The sequence below is a fragment of the Hemiscyllium ocellatum genome, chromosome 12 (genome assembly GCF_020745735.1).
Source record: "Hemiscyllium ocellatum isolate sHemOce1 chromosome 12, sHemOce1.pat.X.cur, whole genome shotgun sequence".
NCBI classification, from domain to species: Eukaryota; Metazoa; Chordata; class Chondrichthyes; order Orectolobiformes; family Hemiscylliidae; genus Hemiscyllium; species Hemiscyllium ocellatum.
In genome coordinates, this window is record NC_083412.1 from 56,532,399 (window position 1) to 56,558,295 (window position 25,897).

The 25,897-nt window shown below is 37.6% G+C and overlaps 1 protein-coding gene across 4 annotated transcripts in view; it reads right to left on the bottom strand.

The window, feature by feature from the left end:
* dcaf6 (ddb1 and cul4 associated factor 6) overlaps positions 1-25,897 on the bottom strand; it is a 223,016-nt gene that overhangs the window by 12,587 nt on the left and 184,532 nt on the right. For 3 of the 4 annotated variants that reach the window (XM_060833573.1, XM_060833572.1, XM_060833570.1), the window contains 3 exons: positions 15,418-15,456; positions 9,278-9,416; positions 9,026-9,182 (listed from right to left, as the gene is read on the bottom strand). In XM_060833573.1, the coding sequence (XP_060689556.1) occupies positions 9,026-9,182; positions 9,278-9,416; positions 15,418-15,456 (335 nt within the window). The remainder of the gene's footprint in view (positions 1-9,025; positions 9,183-9,277; positions 9,417-15,417; positions 15,457-25,897) is intronic. The other variant, XM_060833571.1, reaches the window with a different exon arrangement.

The window sequence follows — 25,897 nt, forward strand, 5'->3', positions numbered from 1 at the left end:
CCACTCAGGTGAATGACAGTAGAAAAAGTGTTGGAGGAAGATAGTGTGATCAACAGTGTCAAAGACTACAGACAGTTCAAGGAGGATGAGGGGAAAGTATACCATCATAACAATCGCACATGTTATGACACAGAGGTGAATCCCTCTGTTAATTGAGCCAAACACCCAGAAAAGCTCGCCTCGCCTCATAATCTGTTAAAGTAGGAGTGACATAGAACTCCCAAATTCCATTATTTAAAGAAAATAACAATTTTTTTAAACTCTAGAAGTGAACATTAAACAACTATTCACAACTCTAAACCCCCTTTCTCTTAACTGCTGACTATCTGCATCCAACTCTATAACAATATACTGTTCCAATAAGACACTTGTTAAAATTATATCAACTTAATTTCAAAACCATACAGCCACAGTCTTCTTTTGTATGTTTCTTCTTCCAGCTGAGGATCTTTCTGGGTCATCTTTGTCTTTGTTGCCAGTATGTTTCATATGAAAAGGTACCTTTGATTGAGTGTTTCCTAATTCCCTGGAGAACAGGATGTTAGCTGTCCATGCATTTCTGTCTTGACAGTAGTTGCTTTTTGGCCAATTTTCAAAATATCTGCATTTTATGCCCCTTCAACATCTGATTGTCTCATTGAATTTATTGTTTTGCTAACACTGAACCAAACACAATGGGTTTTAGTATCCTGGAGCATAATTTAATCTGATTGATTAAATTTGAATTGTTGTCAAAACAGCAACCAAAACTCAGGTATCCTCTTCACAGCCAGTTGTTATATATTTTCAATTTTGTAGTACAATGTCAGACTGCCATCTAGTCATATACACAGATGCTTATAATCTCAAGTTCACAACAGCATTCACTCTCTCTTAAAGGTACAGTACACATCTTCAACTTTATAACACATGGATTGTTGTGACAGTTTTGAGATATTTCAGTTGTGAACTTTTTTGGTACTCCAATGCAAGTGAACACTTTATTGGAGGATTCAACCACAGAATTCCAGGAAAGATGGAGATGGATGGTGACAACATGGTCAAACATTTTTGGAGAGGAAAAGGAGTTGGAAACAGGCATCTTGTTGGATGACAGTAAAAATTGCTGGAAGACAGACTAACAGTCTAATCAACAGTGTCAAAGGCTGCAGACAGTTTGAGAAGGATGAAGGGGAAAATGCTATTGCAATTACCTCTTCAGGTGTTGTCCTTTTTAAATACTGTTGTTATTGCCCATCTTCTCAAAACACTAAACCCTTGACCCACAATCAATGCAAACTACCATTTCCACCTCTAACCTCCCTTTCCTCTCCAAAGTCCTTGATCATGTTGTTGCCTCCCAAATGATAAATCATCGCTAAACTGCCTCCAATGCAATTAAATCCTTCCTTAAATAAGGTAAGCAGTACTACACACAGTACTTCAATGTGGTTTCATAATTTTCCTAACGTTGTATTTAATTTCCCGAAGGATAATGATAATATTTTATTCGCTTTCCTAATTACTTATGGTACCTGGACACTAACCATTTGTGATTCATGCATGGGGACTCAAAGATCCCCCTGATTCTCAGAGCTCTGATTCTCATTTAGACAATATGCTGTTTACTGTTCCCGCTAAAAGGAACTATTTCAGATATTTCCAAAATTACAATCCGTTTTCCACAGCTTTGTCCCTCACTTAACCTATTCGTATTTTACTGTAGCCTCTTTATCTACATTTCACAGCTAACTTTCCTTCCTCTCTACGTCATCAGCAAATTTAAAAATCACGCAACCAGGTTATAATGCATAGTTAGCTACCTGACAAAGGAACAGCGCTCCAAAAGCTTGTACTTCCAAATAAACTTAATGGACTATAATTTTGTTTTGTGTGATTTTTAACTTTGTCCACCTCAGTGCAACACCAGCACCTCCACAACAGGATCTGCAAATTTGGCATCATACCTTCCATCTGTTCATCCAGGTCACTGGTACAAATTTTAAACAGTTGAGGTTGCAGCACCAGTTACTGTGGCACACTACATTCTTGAGAATCTAAGAAAGACCCATTTATGCCTACAATCTGCTTCCTGTTAGCTAGTTAATCCTCTATTCATGCCAAGATGTCACCCCAAGATGTTACTCTCTGGAATAATTTTGACGTGGCACCTCATTAAATGCCTTCTGGAAATCCAAGTGCAGTACATTCAGCTTTCCTCTTTATCTACATGTTTCTTTGTCAAAGGACACTAAAAGATAGGTCAACCATAATTTATTTTTCGATAAACTTTGTTAAATATGCCTGATTAGTTAAATATTACTGAAGTGGCCTGCTGCAATGTTTTTGATGACAGAAGCTATCATTCCAAGAAAGATTAAGGATGAGCCTCAGTAGGACACAGGTGCTTGTTAGCCCACAGCTCCAACAATCTACTCAGTACTATTTCTCTGGTGTTGTGTTTTTTTTCTTAATTCCTCCCCCTCTCGCAATTTCAAATTTATTCCTGCCTTTTGGATGTTACTGTATTCTTTACAGTGAAGACCAATGCAAAATACCTGTTAATTAATGTGGTTTTCCTTATTTTCATTTTTAATCTTCCAGTATCACTTTTTACAGGATCAACACTTAATTAGTTAACTTTTTCCTTCTTTTAATGTGTGTAGAAACTCTTACAACTGTTTTTATATTTCTGGTTAATTTTGTTCCATACTCTTTTTCTCGCCCCGCTTATTAGTTTTTTAGTCATTCTTTGATTTTTTTTAAGTTCTGTGCAACCTTCTGACCTGTCACCTTCCTTTGTGCAATTATGTTTTTCTTTCAATTTGATACTATCGTTCGCCTTTTTAGTTAATCACAGATATTGGATCTGTCCCTACTAATTTTCCTCACTCATTGGAATGTATGTATTCTCTGTGTATTCTAAAACATTTCCTCAAATGTCTGCCACAACATCTCTATTGGCCTATTTTTAAACTAATTTGCAAATTAATTTTTGTCACCTTTGCTTTCAATGTCTCAATTTCATTACTTAAATTTTCAAATGTTTTGGACCCACTCCACTATCCCTCAAACCGAACATAATATTCATTGATATTATGGTCACTGTTATTTAAGGGCACCTTCAATATTAGGTCAATAGTTAATACTATCCCTTTACACAATACCATGTCTAGTATAGTCTGCTCTCTGGTTAGCTCCAGAACATACTATTTCAAAAAATGATCCCGAGAACATTGTTAAAAAAAACTACCCTTGTCTGTCTGATTTTCCCTGTCTATATGTAGATTAAAACTCCATAAGGTTATTGAAAAGCTCTCATTATTTCTTCTTTTATCCTCTAACCTACAGTGTGGTGACCATTATAGAGTCTGTACAATACTCCCACAAGTGTTGTCTTTATCATTTCTTATTTATACCCAAACTATTCCCACATCACGGTTTCCAAACTTTGATCATCCCTCTCTATTATGCTAATAGCATAATTACATAACACTTCACTCTCTCCACTTCTTCCTAGTTTCTGTCATTCCTAAATGTCTGCATCCTTCAAGAATCAGGTTTTAATCCATATCATCCTGCAGTTATACCTGTTGGCAGATCATACTAATTCATTTCTATTTACACTCTCAGTTTATCTACATTACTTTGAATGCTATGTGCACTGATACAGAGGCTATAGTTTTAGTCTTTTACCTTTTTAAAAATAAATTCTAGCCCTATCTGTTGGTTGACTCTCAGACTGGTAATAACTATCCCTTCTTGTCTGTTTATCATTTTCCATATCAATAACTATTTCTCTTTTGCCTTGACTCAGCTCTTGAATATTTGAAGGGCTCATGCCCGAAACATCAATTCTCCTGCTCCTCAGATGCTGCCTGACCTGCTGCGCATTTCCAGCAACACATTTTCAGCTCTGATCTCCAGCATCTGCAGTCCTCACTTTCTCCTCAGCTCTTGATTCACCATGTCTTACTGAATTTGATCCCTTGGACTCTACTATTTCATTTAAAATCCTCTACTTTCCTCTTTATGCAGTTGGCAGGAACACCAGCCTCAGTATGCTTCAGGTGGAGCATCAGTACAATCCAGGCTACCAGGGTGCCATGAAGTGGAGCCTACTCTCTCACACCATGTTTGAATCATGTAATCATCTGTCTAATCCGATTTGTCCCAAGCCTATGTGGCTCAGGTAATAATGCAGAGGTTATGACCTTTGAAGCTCTGCTTCTTAATTTGGTGCTTAGCTCTTCATGTGTGTCCTTTGTCCTGTCCATGTCATTAGCAACTGCATGAACCACAATGATAGGATCCTTCCCCTTCCACTTTCTCTCCAGCCCTGAGCAGAACTATTAGGCAAGCAAAATAGCCATTTGGACACTCAGTCTTTGATGCAAAGAAAACTGTCAACCCCATGAGTATACAGTCCCATACTACTACTACATGCCTTTTTATTCATCCCGAGGTAAAAACAAGGACTGCAGATGCTGGAAACCAGAGTCTAGATTAGAGTGGTGCTAGAAAAGCACAGCCGGTTAGGCAGCAGGAAAATCGACGTTTCGGGCAAAAGCCCTTCATCAGGAATAGAGGCGTCTTACTCACCCCTGTTGAATGGCTTCCTGTACCACTATGCCATGGTCATCCTTCCTACTGTCCAGACAAACAGAAAGAACTTCAAACTTGTTGGACAACTGCAAAAGCTGACTCTCTTGGGCTCCTACCCTGTGCATCCCCTTACCAGCTTCCCTTGCAATCATATTTTTCTAAGCCAAAGCACTGACCAGTTTAGAAGACCAAGCTCTAATAAGTGTGATTACTTCCCCGTACAAAGAACCCAGCTAACAGAAGCAGTTGGGTTTAGAGTTCAGAGAGGGGTTTGGTTGTTAGGTAGCATGAAGAAGTGATCAAAGATGGTGTTATCTGTAATCGATTAAACAAGAATCACAAGACAACGAGGTCAAGAGTGTGGCCACCAATCTGGCTTGGAGAGTTTGCATAGAAGAAAAGATTTGGGGAGGATAAGAAGACATTTAACTCGGAGTAGAGAAAACACAATTAGTTGTGATGAGGGTTGAAATGACCCTGAAGGTGCAAAGCTATTTGGTGCAAAGGCTGAGAGAGGAAAATAGTGTAGATATTCTAGAAAGAACATATTTATCGTACATGGGGAGGGCAGTCAACAACAATTACTTTTAAACAGAGGTGAGAAGAGTGCAACAAGGCAAGATGCTACAAGAAGACAAAGTGCTAGAGCAGCAAGATCAAATGAACCAAGGTGATTTGGTCAGGGCAGGTGGTGATAAGTAGGGGTGGGAAGGGGAAATTATGTCGATTCAATCAGCCACAATAATTTCATGGATATAAAGGTTCGTGTTTGCAAGTGATTGAATGTTTTGGAGGGAGATGCTGACAGGGGTAGTGACACTTGACCTGCTGGCATAATTCACAGAAGGAGGTGAGTGGTAAGGGTGAGTTGATCAGGAGAGGACTGCCAAGATTAGACCACACAGGTGCACTGGGTGGGAATGTCAGTGAGAGAGGAGAATGGAGTTGCTACTCATAATGAGCCAATACTGTGTGCCTGGATAAGCCTGATAGACAATGCCAAGAGAGGCACAAAGGCAAACTGCAGGTTTATCTAATTGGGAGTCAAGCCTCAAATAGCAGCAAGAAAGCAGGACATTTGAGGGACACTGAATGGCACTGAAAAATGTAATCTATTATGAGAATCCTGAAATTTTGGATAGCTGTGCATTTATGAAAAGACTGGGTGGGTGACCCATTTATTTTGAAATTACAGAAAAATGCATCTAATCATAAGGTAGGATTGTCCTGTGACTGAGAAAGTTTTGTGCTTTATATTGTTGCGTAATTGGGGCAAGACAATATGAATCACTACCTTAACTCCAGGGCAGTTTGGCACAAAATTTAGGACTAAGTGCCCCCCCCCCTCCTACTTGTTGAAACACCAAATCACTGAGGTGTTGTCTATCCACTGGAAGACTTATCTGTATTTTGTAGATGGAAGTGCTGTGTTTCAATGAGTGTTCCGAGTTCTAACCTGTTGTTGTATCAGGTGGACTGAAATGATGTTCAGGTTCCCTGTACCCAGGTGGAAATCCTATCCAGAGAGGGAAGCATCAGTGATCAGGATGACAGGTAGGCAGGGTATGCAACTGATACCCACCAGATTATTGCCTTTGATTACCACCATTACCCTTCTGTTGGTTCACAGCTAGAGGAGTTACAGCCTCCCCGGTGAGTTTATACTGTTGTAAAAGGGAGATAAAATTGGTTTTGTTCGTTGTATCCATTATTCCACAAAATAAGATTTAATATTTCAACCAATCAGGCTGAGCTACCACTTTGAACAGAAAATTTCTTATGTAGCACTCAAATGGCATTATAAACATTAAACATTCCCAATTACGTGTCGTTGGAACAGAACTTGATAATCTACAATAACTTCATAATTGAGGTTATATAAGGGTGACATTATAGAGGTTTATAAAATCATGACACACATGGACAGGGTGAATAACCAAGGTCTTTTTCCCAGGGTATAGGAGTCTAAAACTTGAGGGCATAGGTTTAAGATGAAAAGGGAGAGATTTAAAAGGGACCTGAGGGGCAATTTATTCATGCAGAGGGTGGTATGTTTATGGAATGAGCTGCCAGAGATGGTAGTGAAGGCTGGTACAATCACATCATTTAAAGGCATCTGGATGGATAAATTAATAGGAAGAGTTTAGAGGGATATGAACCAAATGCTGGCGAATGGGACGAGATCAGTTTAGGATATCCAGTGGTACAGATGAGTTGGACCAAAGGGTCCTTTTCTGTCATGTACAACTCTATGACTATATGAATTTGCATTTAAAGTTGGCAACAGAACCCACAGAGGGTAATTATACCATTCTTTAGAACTCAGCATGATGAGACAATGTCAGAGAATATATATTTTCCTCCTCCTACCTATTATCAGTGCACAGAAGTATATTTGAGTCACCAAAGTGCCATGATATTGAACCCTCACATTAGTTAAAGGACTGTGTATTTAGCACAACTGGCATCATCCCCAGATTCTTGTCTATCTTATTTCCATGCCAGATGTTCAATGCCGTTCGTTGAACTCAAGTATTTGCTTTGTAACCAAATATTTTGCCTGTCTTATTTGAAGCCTAACTTCTATGAGAAATAGTGATTATTGATAAGAAATTCAGATTTCACAACTATCGGTTTCTAAAATAGATAACGTTTTGAGCATTATTGGCATGAAAGTGCTTTACAAAATGCTATTATCCGTTCCCTCTTTCCTTAATTGTAAGAAGCATTGATGTTGCTCTACTTTTTCAAACTATTTGAGACTTTTTGAAAAGCCCAATGGATAGCAGGCATGAGAAAATAAGTGAAGACATGCATAAGGTGAAAAACAAAGAATTGCACTTATATAGAACTTTTCACAACTTCAAGATCTTCAGGAAGATGATTCAGAAGAATAACTGATTCATTACATTTTGTAGTATAAGCACTGTTACAATGTAGCAAACAGAGCAGCCATTCTGGCCTTCACCAGGGTCTAATGAACAGCAACATGATAATGACAAGATAAGTTGGTTTAATAATGTTAGTTGAGGATGATTGTTTGCCAGGATATCTGAGATAACTCTTCTGATCTTCTCTGAGATATTGCTGAGACCTTTTTTTTCCAAGATCCACTTCAGTTAGCAGAAATAATGCCTAATCTGAATGAAAGTATCTCTTAGCAGTGCAACACTCTCAGAGTGAGGCATTGAAGTGCCAGCCAAGGTTATATTTTCACTTCTTTAGAGTGGGATGATTACATTTTGATGCATTGTGCTACCAACTACATCACAGGACACATTAGAAATTTGAAGAGAGCAAAGAGAAATGTGAGCAAAAGATGATGAGAAAGAAGAGAGTTTAGAAGGGATGACAAAATTTTGAAGATACTTTTTGACAAAAAATTGGAGTAGAGGGGTTGGGGAAATTTCAGATAGTAGTATCTTCTGAATCAAAATTGAGAGCAAACAAGAAAATCCTTGCAAACAAACAACAGTTAAGCAGGATGATACAAGGTTTTAAACTTTTTGGAGATAAAACTTTAGGCTCTGCTCTAGATTCAAAAGGTTCCCATTGGCTTCTTATTTTCAATTATTATTATAGGGTGTGTTGCTTGCACTTTTCATTTTTGCCACTGAATAAAAACAATTTAAGTACATTTCATACAAATACAGCTTATAAGCAGAGGTTTTAAGATGTAATTCACAAGACAGGAATAAAGATGAACATACATATTTTTCTGAGAAAAGAAACATTGTAACACATCCTTCATTGTGTTTGTATTTTTAAAATTTCCTCTTGACCTCCTCACCCCCACACAGAGGAATGTACGATAAAAAATAGCAGCTCTACAAGAGGACTTGGCCTCTAATAAATTTACTTAAGCGACCAGGACAGCAAATGTTGTCCAGGTCTTTGGTACTACAGTTCACCTTTATCCTCAAACACAGTCCAAACTATTTTGCAGAGTTAACTGGTTAGTGACCAAACATAGAAACTTTAACTATTGTTTTTCCTCACTCATTTGGGAATGGAGGCCAAACATGAATTTATGCAAACCAATTCCCCTTACTACCTTAATATTACAGTTATAAAGTGAATTTAGTAAATTTTGAGTCAGGTCCTGAGCCTCAAAGCAAGACCATCAGAAGAAGGGAGTCTTAAAGCCAGTTCAAAGTCAGGTCAGAGATGAACACCCCATTTAAACTGCACAAGTTTAACAGCAATTCTACATGAAGCTAAAGTTTAATTTAAATGCACTGATGACTACACTGTTGCCCGGCTTAAAACTGACAGAGTAGATTGTGTCATTTTAATTTAGTGCTTCACCTTGTGATACATTTAGCTTCTAACCATGTATACTAATATTTCCCTGCTAATACTTTAGCAGAATTGGTCATTCACAATTTCCACTCCAAAATGCAAAGAAAACATTCTTTTTTTCAGATGAGATACTACTTACTTGGATCAAAAGGATGAGGCTGTAGACAGTTCACCACATGGTTGTCAGCTTCCAACAGCATCAGTAATTCAGCTGTCTGCCGATCCCAGATGAATATATGGCCGCAGTCTGAGCCACTAATTACATAATAACTACCCCAGAAGTTGGCTTCTTTAATCTGAACCCAAAGACAGTTAATTATCATTGTGTATTCCAACAGCAAAAATGCTTTTTAATTTTTTTAATAAAGACAGTTTTACAAGATTTGTTTACCATTGTCCTTGAGTTACGGTGGCCTTTGTATACCATTTTTAATGTAGGTTTTCTTATGTTTTGAGTCTCTAGCTCCTCCATTTCCTTCTTTTCTTTTCTCCTTCTGAATAACTCCTGAATACGGGCAGCTGCAGTACGTCTAAATTTCATGTGTAGTAATTCAGTACAAAAGTTTAAAACAAAGGAGAAAAAAATGTTAATTCGTTGTTCCACTAAAAAATCTTAAAGAAGATTGCAGTCTTGGTCGGTCTTAACTGTCAAGGACAGTCAATTTCAAAAAGAATTACTTGATGCAGCTACAGCATGATTCTTTATTGTGCCTTTAACAGTACAAATAAAGAAAAGGGGCATGGAAGAGATCTCAAAGGAGTTCTCCTTATTCTTTGCAGTGACAGCTGTTATTGGGCAACACTATTTGGGTCACAAAGTCAATCCAAAAAGATATGCCTTCACTGTTCAGGGGCAGTCCACATTCTGCTATATTTATATAGCAGCACTGCTCCAACGTAAACTATGGAATAGTAGAATAGGATGCCATCCATTCAATAGAATAATCTCATGCCACAGGCTTGGTAGCCCCATCTTCTGGTTTTCCTGATGAGCTCACAGGAAGCAAACATTTGGTTCTGCCTTTAAAATAACCAAATCCAGTAACTCATCTGAAATAAAATTATTTTAGGAGAAAGGAATGAAATGTCCCAGAAACTTTAAAATGACAAAATTACAATGTGAGGATTCCCCAAAGTTGAAATCTATGCACAATGAAAATTAACAACACTGCTAGTTGAGTCCATTCACTTGCCACTGATTTCAGTTCTTCATTATGTGTGTAAATGTTAGTTATTAGCTCATATAAAAATAACAAAAAACACTGAACATTTCTAAGTTTGAAAATAATACCTCTTCAAGCTGGTAAGAAAAATGAATTTGCACTTATAGAATGCATAAGTATATCACAGATCATTTTCTGGCAAATAGACAATGCTGAACGTAACCACTATCCGAGAGAAACACTGCAAGTGAATGTTCACAGAGCAGTGTTCTACAAACAATGAAATATTCATTATCTCACTTGACTATTTTATTTACTATTTTTTATTACTGTACTGGGGTTGGTTCAGAAGTAAATGTTGCCAGGATATCAGAATGTCCCTGTAGTTCCACAAGCAATACCATGGCAAATTTTACATCGACTTTATCTGAAAGATGGCAGCTGATGGCATATTGTCTCCTTGAAGTATCTGCTTAACTTAATATGCCCAACTTGGGTTTAAATCTAGAAATATCTGAATCAAAATAAGAATGCTTCTGTTAAAGGTGTTAATGGTGAAAAACTGAAAGTACAAGCAATCTCAGGATCATATCATCAGTAAAAATTAGAAACACAATATAGCTATTGAGACTTCTGCATTTCTGGTCATGATTAGTTTCTTATAAATTTGATGGGTGACTTTATTTTTGGTAGTGCCACTTTGAATTGGAGGCAGCATGGCAAATGTTCTAAGGTACCCCAGTTATATATAAGGGTACACCTCCTTCTCAGCACTGAAAACAAGTAATATAATACAAGCTTTAATAGCATTTAAAATGCACAGGAATTGAGGAGTAAGATAATATTGAAATGCCATAGCTATTTTAAAATGAAAATGCCCTTCAAAAACATTTATCAACTCGCAGACTATGTGATTTTCATCCCATATTTAACAAATAACCTCCAAGTTTTTGAAACATGGTTTGCTGTACATTTCTGGAACTGCTTATCCTTCAGGCAGCAGTTATTCCTCTTAAAATGTTTATTGCTTAAAAGAAGTTTCAAGGATTTGAATATAATACTATCCTTGATGAGGAGCTGTTGCAATGAGAAGGGATTGACCTGAATCTCTCAGGCTGGTGCAAATTGAATAATGCTGTACATGGAGCTTTAAACAAAATGACTGGGATGGGAGTGGGTTCAGGTAAGGGAAAACTTAGACTGTTAGAGAGGAGGGACAAAGCAGTATTGTGATAGGAGTAATGATAATCTAAGTGTGACAGAGGTGAACACATACAAACATAAGAGATACTATAGGGTCAGGAAAGGGAAAATGGTAAAGGGACAGAATTCAAGACTATTTGAATGCACACTACATTCATAAGAACATAGATAAATTTATGCATAAACTGAAATAACTCTTTATAATTTTATACCCATTATAAAGACAGGGTTGCAAGGTTACAAAGTTTAGAAACTGAATATTCAAAACATATCTGACATTTCAAAAGGATAGTAAGAAAGATAAAGAAGATGGCATAATTCAGTAAAATAGTTCAATAGTGAGAAATGATCTTGGTTCAGAAGATCAAGATGAAGAATCAGTTTAGAGGGGCATAAGAAATAAAAAAGGAGGGAAGTTTCTGGTGGGAGCAGTTTCTAGGCACCTTGTGAGCAGTTACATTGTAGGACAAAATATAAAAGAAAAAAATTGATGGGAGTGAGGAAGAGGCTGAGAGAGGTACTGGGAGGGAAAGTGCAAAGGGTGTGGAAGGCTACAGAGGCAGGAATCAGGGAGATAGAGGGCGGATGCAAGAGGGTGGTTGAGGTGATGTAGGAGTTGCAAAAGGGTTTGGAGGGGAAATAGAAAGCTGGCATGGAGTGGGGGAAAGGGGAGGGGTGAGGCTACAAGAGATGGATAAGAGAGAAAGGCTTTGGGAGCAGGAGAGTTGAGGAGGGAGAGGAGGGCCTCAAGATGGTGTAGGATAGACAGATTGGAAAGAGGGTGTAACAAGAGGGGAGAATAGTTGGTGGGTGGGAGAGAGAGTGAAAGAAGATGCATGTGGCATGAAATGCATTGAAGGCATGGAAAAGAATGCTGCACAGGAGAGAGACCAGTTTTAAATCTGTCACCAACGCAGCTAACTGGATAACAACACTGAGATTATGAATCACTTGAAAAATAATTTGCAATCTCCGGTTTAAAGCTGGAAATATTCAGTAATTACTATATGGGAAAAATACAATGGAGTGTACCATAATGAATGCTGAGTGAACTGTTAACTTTAAATCGAAGATTAAAATCTGGGATGCAGTAAAATAGATTGCTTTGTGAATATGGAAATATGTTATCTATGATCTCAACCAGATAGAATTCCTACAGTGTGGAGGCAGGCCATTCAGTTCATCAAGACTACAATGACACTCTGAAGAGCATCCCACTCAGACCTAGCCCCCCCTAATCTATTGCAATAACCCCACATTTACTATGGCCAATCCATCCAGCTTACACATTCCTGAATACTACAGACAATTTTAGCATGGCCACGCCACCGAACCTGCACATTTTGGGACTGTAGTATGACTTATGGAAGGAAACCAGAGCACCCAATAGAAACTCATGTTGACATGAGGAGAACATGCAAACTCCACAGTGTCACTTGGAATCAAACCTGGGTCCCTGGTATTGTGAGGCAGCAGTGCTAACCACTGAACTGCATGCCACCCACATCTGGAAGATGTGTTTAGTGGCCATGTTTGTGTGTCAGTTATACTGGCAGAAAAAAAAAGTTTGTGCTAACTTATGCCAATTTAAATACTGTGGTGTCTAGGAATTAATGTTTTCATTGATTGTTGTGGTTTTAAACTTAATGGAAGGTGGATAATTATTAAGGATCATTGTATGAGGGATCTTCACCACAACTTAAAAAGATATATCTGGTAGATTTGCTGCCATCATCCTTTTTCCTGTTCAGGATCTACATGGTCCCACATGGTAGAGGAAAATCACTTGATAGTCTTATTAAACTATCAACAAGATATAGTGTATTATATGTTAGCAATCAGTTCAAGTTACACAGACTTGGGGAACATTGCTACAAGGCTAAGAGGGAGACATATATATTAAGTCTTACTCTTTGAGGAATCAAGCCATTCAAATTTCAATGCAGCTAAATACCACAATAGTAAGACTTGTGTTAAAATATAAATGCAGGTTTATACTGAAAGACTTTTAAAAACAAATCATTAATCCAAGCTTCAGACAGAGCAAAGTTTCCTCCATCTCTGCCTCTTCCTCAACTAATTTTGCATACCATCTTCGACTAAACAATTACTGCTTAAAGATGGCACTATGTTGATTATATTTTCACAAAGAACAATGCCTTGATTTTATATTTTCAATAAGAAATGTGCTACCAGCAAGGTTTAATATTTAATAAGAAACTCAAGAAGCCTGCCAGTACAACTGCATTCTGATTAAACAACCAAATGACCAGTAAACTTCACTTTGGTCTAATAAACCACTTCATGCAATCTTAATCCAAGGTGGAATTTGTATCACTTTTTAAAAATCAATTCACTGGTTAATAAAAAAAATTAAAAATCAGAATTACATAAATAAATATTATACCACAAAAAAACACATGCTATTAGGGTAATGAGGCTATGCAACAGGCAGTGGGGTTAAAATGGACAACACTGATAAACAAATTTATCATTCAAGTTTGAAGAGACTGTATTCCTTCCCCTTCCCAACCAACTTCAAGCACATCCAGACCAAGAGGTGATCAGTCAAGAGTGATTAAATTATGCTCACTCTACATCACTACTTCAGACCTGAAAACAATCAGTTGCTTTACTCTACATTTCAGGCTTCGGACACTGGTTTCTCTTGTGATGATACGACAGGTGTCAGGTGATTTCTAACCAAAAGGGTCCCAGCTGAACAGAGCCCGGTCCTGAACTGTCATTCACAAACATTTTGCAGTGGATCCTCAAAAATAATTACATTTGCTAACATGGAGTATGTATAAAGTGAAAATTGTCTAACTGACTTTGTGAAATAGCATTTTGTGGAAGTTAATTAAGCCAAAGCAAAGAGTAGGGTAGGGGTGACAAAAACAGGTGAAATCAGTAGAGAAGCCCAGCTCTCCTATTCAAGTCACTGTTGTACAAAAGCCTACTAGGTTTTGATGTCATTTATTTGTCAAACAGCAGGTTAAAAAAAAACTAACAGATTGGAATGATTCAAAAATGCATCAAAGCCAACCCTATTTTGAGCATGATGTGCAAATGTTAAAAATAAAATATTTTGCAATGACTGTTGCTGGAATACAGTTCTAGGACTATTAGCAGTCCTCTGAAAAGTCAATCAAACAGCCATTGTATATTTGCTTATGTGGTCAGGGAGTTATCGTATGTGTGTTTGGGTCATGAGTTAATGTGGAAGAAAGAAAGGGGAAGGGGTCAGAGAAATTGAAAGGAAATGGATAAGAAGAGTTTATATGCGGATCAAATTATCCAAAGTTGAGAAACTTTGTGCTCTGCCCAAAAATAGCCTACATCTAAAAGATATTAGTGGCCATAAATGGATTTCCTGTTCAGTATTTTCTACATTAGAAATATTTAAAAGATGGGTGATTATTTTGATAAACATCCCCATTTTATTCAAATATTACGCTGACTCCTTTTAGGTCGCCAATTTAATTTTACATTCTACTTCAAACTGATTTTTGGATTGTTACTTCCTTGAATCTAGGATTTAAATGTTGCCAGAACAAAATAACAAAATATTTTATTATTCTGATAATTTGTTAAGGGTTTAGTTAAAAAGGTCAAACTAATCTCAGCTCAATTCTCTGTCAACATACTTACATAAATCTGGTTATTTTTGTAATTCTATAAAGGTAACAGAGAAAAGTAAAGTTTGGTTTAAAATGCCACCCTGGTATTCTAAACTTGTAATTAAATTGAGACTTCAGAATATTAGTGTGGAGATTCAGGTAGAAGCTCTAGATCATAGAGTAGATAATAACAGCAATTGCTAAATGTACTTCATGACACTCCTGATATACAATTTCAACAGTGACATACATACAGTAGCCCATGGAAAAAGGTATCATGTGCTCACTTGCTAAAATTGCCAAGAGTAAATTATTCCCTTAAATCTTTAGTACCTGACTTTGAAGGTTTTATAAAATTGTATATGATCACAAGTAGTAGTCAAACAGGTTAGGATTGTTTGCACCACCTTTCCTCACCTTAATTACACATAGGCAGGAAATAGAAGGAGCACTGTCTCTTCAAGAGCAATCATGGGTTAAAGGAGAAAAACATGGTTTGAACTGTTAAAATCCAATCTTCAGTACTGTTAAGTAGATAGAATTACCTCATTCTATCACCCACTGCCATTCCTCTGAAAGTAAATCTATTAAGGAGAAAAAGAATAAGGGCTCAGGTTATACATGAGCAGCCTTTGGTGTCATAAAGCTGATGTCACATTCCCAGATTCTTGTTAATATCATTGGAACGAAACATTTCAGGTAAGCTCCTTAAAGGATGGTGGTAATTTTATGGCACCCATTAATATATTAAATTTTATTATAATAACCAATGCACATTTTCTTTTTACACGAGTAGACGTAGTTCAAAAAAGTTCAAGTCTAAAGTGATAATGCAGGTCCATTTATTTGAGTCTAAATTATTGTACATTGTCGATATGAAATCATCTGGCAGACAACTCTGCAGCCGACTCACGTTATTTCTTAATTCATATAACTATCTGGTAATAGCCTGGTGATATTATGAAATCAAATCAGTTTTGAAGAACAATTCAGAAGTTTGGTTTGAACAAAAAATTCTGTGAACTTAGTTTTTCAATTTGGCAGGTACAAGGATATTAAATTCAAAAAGTGAATTAAATGAATTCATTTTAAATAAAGTACGATTGTAAGTGAATCTTTGCTCATCCAATGCTCTTATATGGTGCAAGAGAGGATACAAATTTACTTCATGATTGGTTTCTCGTGTATTTCAAAATGGTAGCATTTTGCCTATGCTCAGGTTTTATAAAGGTATATTGCAAGTGGCATTTGGCCAGCTTTTCTTTCTAGTGTATACTACTCAATAAGTTATGTTTAAAGACTATCCTAAACATACTGTTTAATTTTATTGACAGTACATAGACACAGAATAAAGATATTTTTGGATCACATCCTGCCAAGATATTTCAGCAAATTTGAAACAAACGAAAAATAACGTAACCAATGCAGTGGACATGCATTTTTGTTTTGTTTTGAACAATTTGTTACTGGTACTTATAACTTGAAAACTAGAAAAAAATTAGGCTTTTTTATATCAATATTTATGTTCATGACAGTTAAGATACGGGTTGTTTGCAATTGACAGTACTGTATTAGAAAATACTTTGCATACACCCATTTCACGTACGTTTAAACTGGTCAGATTTTCACGGCTGAAATACATTTCCAAAATACGAATGTGCACCACATGTCCATTGCATTGCATTTCATTTGAAAATGATCAGAGTGCTACAATTATTGAAAGAAAAATGAAAGTGATTTAAAATTACTCAAATAAAATAGAAAATGCCAGAAATATTCAGCAGATCAGGCAGCATCTGTGGAGAAAGAAAGAGTCAAAATTTCAGGTCAATGATCTTTCATCAAAAATGAATAAGATTTTAAGCAGAAAAAAGTTAGTGGGGGAAAAGAGCAAAAAGGAAAGACCTGTGAGAAGATTGAAGACATGAGAGATTAAATGACAAAAGGATGGTAAAATGTCAAGAAACAAGAGATGGATCTGGAGCAGATGTAATTACAAAATAGCAGAATCATTACAAGTGCCATTTGAAAAAAAAAGGTTAAAGATTATGATTTGAATTTGCATAACTCTGCTGATGCAGAAAGGATTTCAAGTGTCTAAATGAAAGATGAGCTGCTGTCCCACAAGCTTATGTTTAGAATCATTAGCACAGTTTAGGAGGTCGAGGACAGAGCTGTCACAATGACAGTGGAGCAGAGAAATAAGATTACAGGCGACTGCAATCTTCAGGTCACATTTACAAATATGAACAAAGTTGTCTAAAAAAAATGATCCAATTTATGTTCAGTCTCCCACGTGCAAAAGACCACATCAATACAGTGTATTGAATTGAAAGAACTATGAATAAATTGCTTGAAGACATTTTGGAATCATAGATTATAGAAAAGGAGGACATAGAAGGGCAGGTTTTCACTTTCTGAACTTGCATGGGGAAGTCCTGGAGTAAGGGAGAGGTTTTGGGAGTAATTGAGGAGTGGCTTAAAGTTGAAAGAATGAGATCATGTTTTCGGTGGTGACAAAATGTTTCATTAAATGTGAAAGCAACTGAGATGGAAGGTGAAGGCCAGGGACAATATTGTAGTTCAGTAAGGGAATGGATGAGAACAGCAGTGCAGGAAATGGAATGGATGTTTAGTTTAGACAATATCAATAAAACCATAATGATTTTACTGTTCAATATGTAAGCTGAAGAATTTGAATACCCTTCGTTGCATTACACATTTTATGATTCTGAATAATCTGGTGTTTGTATCTGCTCCCTCCAGCACTGCTTTCCTGCCTTCTTTTAGAGATATGGTAAAGAAAAATTACAAACTGGGTACGGTCAAAAAAATGTACAGCATAATCTTTTATAGACAGGCTATAGCATAAATACTACTCCATGGCATAGCACAGATTACTGGAAAGAAAATAGACAACAAGCTAACAAAGAGATTAGAAGAGGCAATGGAAAGTGAGTCAAGAGACTAAATTTGAAAAATTGTTTTAAAAGAAAAGTGTGGTATGGACAGAGGGTTCGAGAGAGAACTTCACAGAATAGCACCCAAGGGCTGAGGACATTTGCCGATGTTGGAATGTAAAATGGATCAGTGTCAAGAATAGTAGCACTGAAGGATGAGGGTAGAGACTGCAATCATAGGACAGAGCAAAGCCTTCTATTCTACCACTCAATCACTGGACTGAACCAGAAAATTTGGAAGTTTGCATCAATGCCAGCTTTGTTTTGGAAATATGGACATTTCTCTTAAGGAACATAAAACAGAAAATATTTAAGGGAGAGTAACATCTTGTGGCACAAGAATACTATTCAATATGTTGGTCCATCAAGTTTTAGACTACACTGCAAAGACAGGCATATACAAAGATTGTAAATTTACTTTTGACACTGTCAATTTATTTTAAAAAGTGATGCTCTCTTTTTCTGAATCCACATTTGCCATTAAAACCTATAATCATAAAATTGCTATGGTGGAGGAGACCATTCAGCTCATCATGTCTGCACTAGCTCATCACATGAGCAACTTTACCTAGTACCAATCTCCTGCTTTATCCCTATACCTTTGCACACAATTCCTATCCAAATAATCATCCAATGCTATCTTGAAAGTCTCAGCTGAAGCTGCCCCCACATTTCCAGACAGTACATTCCATACTCTAACAAGTATTTTACAATACGTGTGATCAGAGGAATCATTATGATTACAGCATTCAACCAACAATACACACACTATTGAGTAGCTGTATGTGTGAGCTGAACTGCCAAATTGTGAAAAGTTTAGAGGAGTTCAGGCTCGCCTGCACTACTTGAAGGCAACCTGCATGACTTAAAAATAGGGTGTTATTCTGAGTGGAGCAAGAGAATGAGTTTGACCTGGGAATAGCTCATGATACAACACAATAATATGCATACACCAAAGTTCTCCAGTGCAGTACTGGAGTGTTTGGTGCAGAATCAGGACAAGAGAAGAGACGCTCTCCAGGCAGGTAGACATTGAAAAGGCAATGGGATCAGATATCCTTCATAATTGATGTCATGAATGTGGCAAGAAGTTCAATGACTTCATATGTACAATGGTGGTCAGCGGATGCATCTTCAAATGCTATAACTCATCAATTACACCACTAGACTCTCACTGTTCATTTCATCAATATCCCTTTAATCACTTCAGTATGAATCACAACTCATACTTCATATTCATAGCTTCACCTCGCCCTCACATAGCACAGTTAAACGTTTCTGATCCACTTGCACATACTGCAAGCAAGTTAAATATAACGGTACATCACTAAAACAGACCAAATACACACATTCACACATCTCTTGCAGGACATGGTGATAGAGAACTTCAGGCAGTATCACCTTACTGGTTGTATATTCTCATCTTGACAAACAAATGATGTTGGATATTATTGGAGCAACCACAACTAAGGCTAAAGTGAGGTTGAAGATGAATTATACTCCTTCTCACATCTCAGTCCAATCCTCCTCTCTCAATTTATTCTGATTTGCCAGCTGCAATAGTTTAAGAATGTAGCTCCTGCTTTACCACTTTTCTTCCCTCCCTGGAATCTTCTCTTGCGAACCTAAAAAAAATGCATTGCCTTGACAGAATTTGTGATCACTGCAGGTGCCTGCTACGGAGTTGGAATATTCAAAAGGCAACTTATTGACAACTTCAAATATCACTATCACCTATGTCAGGCTCCTACTCATCAACTACAGTCCTTCCTTCAACACCATGATCCCCTCCAGACTAATCTCAAAATTCCAAGACTTTGGTCTCGGCTCTGCCCTCTGCAACTGGATCCTCAGCTTCCTGACCCACAGACTGCAATCAGTGAAGACTGACAACACCACCTGCTCCACGATAACCCTCAACACTAGTGTCCCACAAAGATGTATTCTCAGCGCCCTACTGTACTGCCTGTACACCCATGATTAGATTAGATTAGATTACTTACAGTGTGGAAACAGGCCCTTCGGCCCAACAAGTCCACACCGACCCGCCGAAGCGACAACCCACCCATACCCCTACATATACCCCTTACCTAACACTATGGGCAATTTAGCATGGCCAATTCACCTGACCCGCACATCTTTGGACTGTGGGAGGAAACCGGAGCACCCGGAGGAAACCCACGCAGACACGGGGAGAACGTGCAAACTCCACACAGTCAGTCGCCTGAGGCGGGAATTGAACCCAGGTCCCTGGCGCTGTGAGGCAGCAGTGCTAACCACTGCTAGCCAAATTCCAAACAAACACCATCTACAAGTTTGCTGACGACACTACCATGGTAGGACGGATATTAAATAACAATGAATCAGAATACAGTGAGGAGAGAGAGGGCTTGATGACATGGTGCAATGATAGCAACCTCAATGTCAGCAAAATAAAACAACCTGCATGGAGAAAAGAGGACACGTCTCCATCTACATCAGCAGAGCTGAGGTGCAAGGGTTCGAGAACATCAAGTTCCTCGGAGTCACAATAACCGACAATCTGTCCTGGACTTCCCATGTAGATGCAACAGTCAAGAAGACACGCCAACATCTCTTCATCTGGAGACTCAGGAACTTTGGCATGTCCAAAAGCACCCTCATCAACATTTACAGATGCACCACAGAAAACATTCTATCTGGGTGCATAATGGGCTAGTACGGCAACTGCTCTGCCCAGGACCATAACAAACTACAGAAAGTTGTGTGTGCAGCTCAGATCATCATGGAAGCCAACCTCCCAACTATGCACTCCATTTACACTTCTTTTTGCCACGGAAAGGTTGCCAACATCAAAGACCCTTCTCACCCCGGTAGTACTCTCTTCCAAGCTCTTCCATCAGGCAGATGATACTGAAGCTTGAACACAAAGATACAGAAGCTGGATTGCTGAATGGATCTCTCTAACTTCAAATAATGTTGATCTTGCTTTGTGTGCCTCCAATGCAGTTGTCACCTTGTGCAACTCATTCTAAGCATTCTGTGATCTGTATGCTCTTGTTTGCTATGACTGGCACGTACTGCTCGCAAAACAAAGTTTTTCATTGTATTTAGGTACATGTGACTACAATTAATCAAATAATATATGCTGCATTACAATAATGTTTAATGCAGGAACTCAAAGACCTGAGTTCTGCAAAGGTAAGTTGATTGTTATGTTAACCATAATTGTGTTAGGCTGTCAAGCATAACAGTACTTTTCCAATTGTTAAAAATACTATACAGCATTAAAATATTTTAAAAGTCCGGTCATCCTTTTCTGTCATATTTTGCACTGTGATTTACAATCAGACAATTTTGGTAGACACACTGCTTTTGAAAATTCAAAAACGTCTCTTCATCTTAAACCTCCAATAATTGAAAGGCTCTTTGCATTGAAATAGCAATGAGATATCTCTCCTTTCAATTGGTTTCAGGCAATGTGGTTCCTTATATGAAGTTTTCATTGAGTCAGCAGTAGCCATTATGGGTTTCAAAAGCTACAAACGGTTTCAGCTCAGCTGTGACTCTATTGACACACAGTGATAGCATTAAACCACATGACATAGGAGCAGAAATAGGACATTCAGCCCATTAAGCCTACCCTGCTATTCAATGTGATCATGGCTGATTTGTTCATCCTAAAACCTACTTTCTTATTTCCTTTTCCCCATATTGCTGGTTTCTGTTATTAATTAAAAATCTATCTCAGCTTTAAAAATACTGACCTAACCTCTACAGCTCTCTGCAAAGAATTTCACAGATTCACTACCCTCTCAGGGTAGAAATTCCTCCTCATTTCTGTCTTATGATCACTTATTTTGGAGATTGTGGCCTCTGGTCTTAAACACTCCTACAAGGAGAAACAACCTTTCTGCATTTGACCTGTCAAGTTTCCTAAAATCTTGAGAGCTTCAATTAGGGCACCTCTCTTTCTTCTAAGCTCCAATAAGTACAAACCCAACCTACTCAACGTAGCCTCAAAAGACAGTCCCTTCAGGTGCAGGGTCAACTGAGTGAGCTTTCTTTGGACAGCCTCCAGTCCCATAAAGGCTTCCCTTAGATAATGGATGCAAAACTGCTCACAGTATTCTAGTTATGGTCTGACTAGTGTCCTGCACAACTTGTGCAAGACCTTCCTTTTTTTTAATACTGCATTCCCTTTGAAAGAAAGGCCAATATCCCATTTGCTATTTCTGTTACTTGATATTACCTACTGACCTGTATGCTAGTTTTTGGGAATTATCCACGAAGAGTCCCAAATCTCTCCATCCTATAGTATTATTTAGTCTTTTATAGCTCCTCCATTCTTCTTTTCAAAATGTATAACCTCCCATCTTCCAACATTTTTATTTCCATCTTCCAAGTTTCTTCCCACTCACTTAACCCACCCACATCCTTCTATTGACTCGCCATTGGCCTTCCAAACTATTTTTGTGTTATTTGCAGAAGTGGCTTTAGTACATTCACTTTCCTCATCCAATTCATTAATATATATGTTGCTCTCACCACTGATCCTTGTGGCACTCCACTAGTTACAGTTTCCATACTTAAAATTCCCCCTTTCTCCCAACTGTCTAGGCAATCCTCTATCCATATTGTCTCCAACACCATGGGTTCTTATCTTCACGTGTTTTACAAGGCATACATTCTGAAAATCCTAATACATCCAAATAAAGGTAAAGTCATCATAGTCCCAGAGGATCACAGGGCTGCTCTCTCTTGAGAGAGTTTAATCTGAAAATCACTACATCTCAGAGAGAGAGAATTTGAGAAGGAGAGTCTTTCATGGAAACCTCAGTCAGTATGGAAATTGAATGTGTGCTGTTGGCATTACTTCACGTTGCACACCAGCTAACTGAGCTAACCAACCCCCTACATCCAAACATAGACAGAGTCTAAGTATTTATTGAAATCTTCCTGGTTCCCTACTATTAATTAGATCCACTGTTCATTACTTTCTTTACCGTGTGGGCGGCACGGTGGCACAGTGATTAGCACTGCTGCTTCACAGCGCCAGAGACCTGGGTTGAATTCCCGCCTCAGGCAACTATCAGTGTGGAGTTTGCACATTCTCCCCACGTCTGCGTGGGTTTCCTCCCGGTGCTCCGTTTCCTCCCACAATCCAAAGAATGTGCAGGTTAGGTAAATTGGCCATGCTAAATTGCCCGTAATGTTAGGTGAAGGGGTAAATGTAGGGGAATGGGTCTGGGTGGGTTGCTCTTCGGAGGGTCGGTGTGGACTTGTTGGGCCGAAGAACCTGTTTCCACACTGTAAGTAATCTAATCTAATCAAAATATTCTAACAAATTTGTCAGGCATGAAATCTGTGCGAAAAAGACAAAAACTGAAGGCAGTCACTAATGAGCCAAGTGCATTTCAGAACGCACAAAACCGCATGGGGCAAGTTCAATGTACACAGAAAAATCAAAACATAAAATGGTGTATGGGGAGTATTCCAGTTGTGGCCACAGAAAACTGTTATACCAAGATAGGAAGCTGTCTTTATTCCTGTATACCAAAAGTCTTGCCATAAAAGTCAACCTAGAATTTGCTTTGCCAATTCTCTTTTTCTGCATGTTATTTTGAGTGTTCCACGCACAGAACCATCCAAAGTTCTCTGTACCAACACTGAAAATGTTCACAGTTTTTAAAAAAAATATTGTTTTATTCTTACTACCAAAGTCAATAACCTCACAGTTTCTCTCAATCTGTCATTTTATTATACACTCATTTTACCTTGATTTACATCTCTTTGCAGCCTTTCATCATCCCATTCCCCGTGTATACTTGAGTAAAGGTCGATCTCATGTAAAAATCGACCCCCTATTTTTGGTAAAAAAATATGGGATTTTTCGTATATCTGGTGTAAAGGTCAGCCCTGGTTCTTCACAAATAACAGATCAACATTTGAAAGTCAAGGTATTATCCTGTACATAAATGTTACAATGAGGAATTTTTTTTTCATGCTATGATGTGTTTTGGTACAATTTACACCAATTTGGTGTGAAAGTTTAAAACGCATCAGGTCAGAGTCAAGTGACAACCTCTCTGTGTGCAGCTCAGCTGAAGTCAGTTCCCTACAGCACTCATGGAGTACACATACCTAGTTGAGATTTTGTAAATTCTTCATCATTTTGTAAAAATGCCGTCCAGAAAAAGCAAAAATTATATAGCAGTATTTAAAATGAAAGTTATTAAAGCTGCAGAGAAGACAGCAAAAGAATTGTGTGTTTTGGAGAAACTCATGAGAAACTTGAGAAAGATATCAACCCAACTTCAGACAATGTCAAAATGAAAGTGTGCCAACAGAGATAAACCTAGCAAGTGGCCATAATTGGAGAAAAAAGTTGCTGAGTGGGGAGTGGGTACTTGAAAATTGTCAAAATGGAAAACGTGTTAGTCATGAAGCCTTCCGAATCCACGCACAAAGCGAATCAAAGGAGGATAGAATTTTGAATTTTAAGGCAAGTGCTAGATGATGCACAAGATTCATGAGAAGACATGACTCCGTACGATGATATCATTCTTCCTCATGATTATGAAGCTTTATTCGGTACTGAAGATGTTGAACAATGTGATTTTGCAGGATTTTAATCAACTTTTGTATTTGACATGTTTAGTTTAAGATGTACCATGTAATTGTAACTTAAAACCATATTATATTTCTATTTCAGTTTTTGTATGTATAAATGAAAGTTTATTAATTAATTTTTGTGTCATTATCTTTATCCTGTAATTATCATAATCCGTTGTGATTTTTTCTTAATTTGATTAGAGATTAACTGGGCTTCTGCTAAAGGTACAATATTTTGGACTATAGCATGAATTTAGGCCACTCAAAAGTAGTATTCATATAATATTTGACCCCGAAAATTTAACCTTAAAAATAGTCCAAAAAATTCAACATTTACACAAGTATGTACAGTATATTCCTGCCTATCTTTGTATCATCAGCAAACATGGATTAGTTACTCCTGGGCTTGATGTTATTAATATTAATTGTAAAGTGTTGAGACTCTTGCAGCGCTCCACTAATTACAGCCTGCGCCATTTCTCAGTACACCCTGTTTTGCTCCATTATCCAATCCTCCAGCCATGCTAACATATCCCCAGATCAATGAACCCTTGTCTTACTTCTATGTAACACCTTTTTGAATGCGAAACACCTTTTTGGAAATTCAGATTTGCTACATCTACTGGCCCTCTCTTTATCTACCCTTCTTGTTACTTACTCAAAGAAATCTCTATAAACTCATCAAACACAATTTTTAAAAGTACTGCTGACATCATTTGATCTTACTCAGTGCATTGTTAATTTTCCACAATAATAGATTTCAGTACTTTCCTGACAATTGATGTCAGATTTACTAACTTGTAGTTATCTAATTTTTTCTTTTAAGTAGCCTTAAGTAGCCCCCTTTTAAGTAGCAAGGTTCAATTTCCTAACTTCCAATCCCAACCATTGTAGAATCTCGGAAATGTAAGAAAATAGTAACTAGTGCATCTGATATCTCAGTAGCCGTCTCTTTTAGGATTATAGAATGGGGGTTTGAATGTAGATAAATCCTGGATTTGCAGGTTCTTACTCCCTTAACTTTCTCTAATATTTTTGTCTCTGATGATACTATGTTTGCGTATTTTACACTTAACTTCTTAGTTACCCTCTATATTTGGTATGTAATTTGTCTCCAACTGTGAGTACAGATGTAAAATATCTGTTCTACAGCTGTGCCATTTCCTCATTCCAGATGATAACTTATCCTGTCTATGTCTCCAAGGAACCAACATTTACTTTAGCTATATTCTCTTCAAGATTCATTCTTGCACTTTGAATTTAAAATAAACTTTTTGAGTCCCTTGAAGATTGTCAATAGGCCAAATGTCAGATAATTCCACACCTAGAATAGAAAAAAAGTAGTGTTTGAGTTTTGGATCAACTAATATAGATATATAAATGCAGAGCTGAAAAAGCAACTTTCTGATTACCGCTAACGATCAACTAGACTGAAAGAAAATTTGAAACAGACTTCCTTAAAACTCAGTAG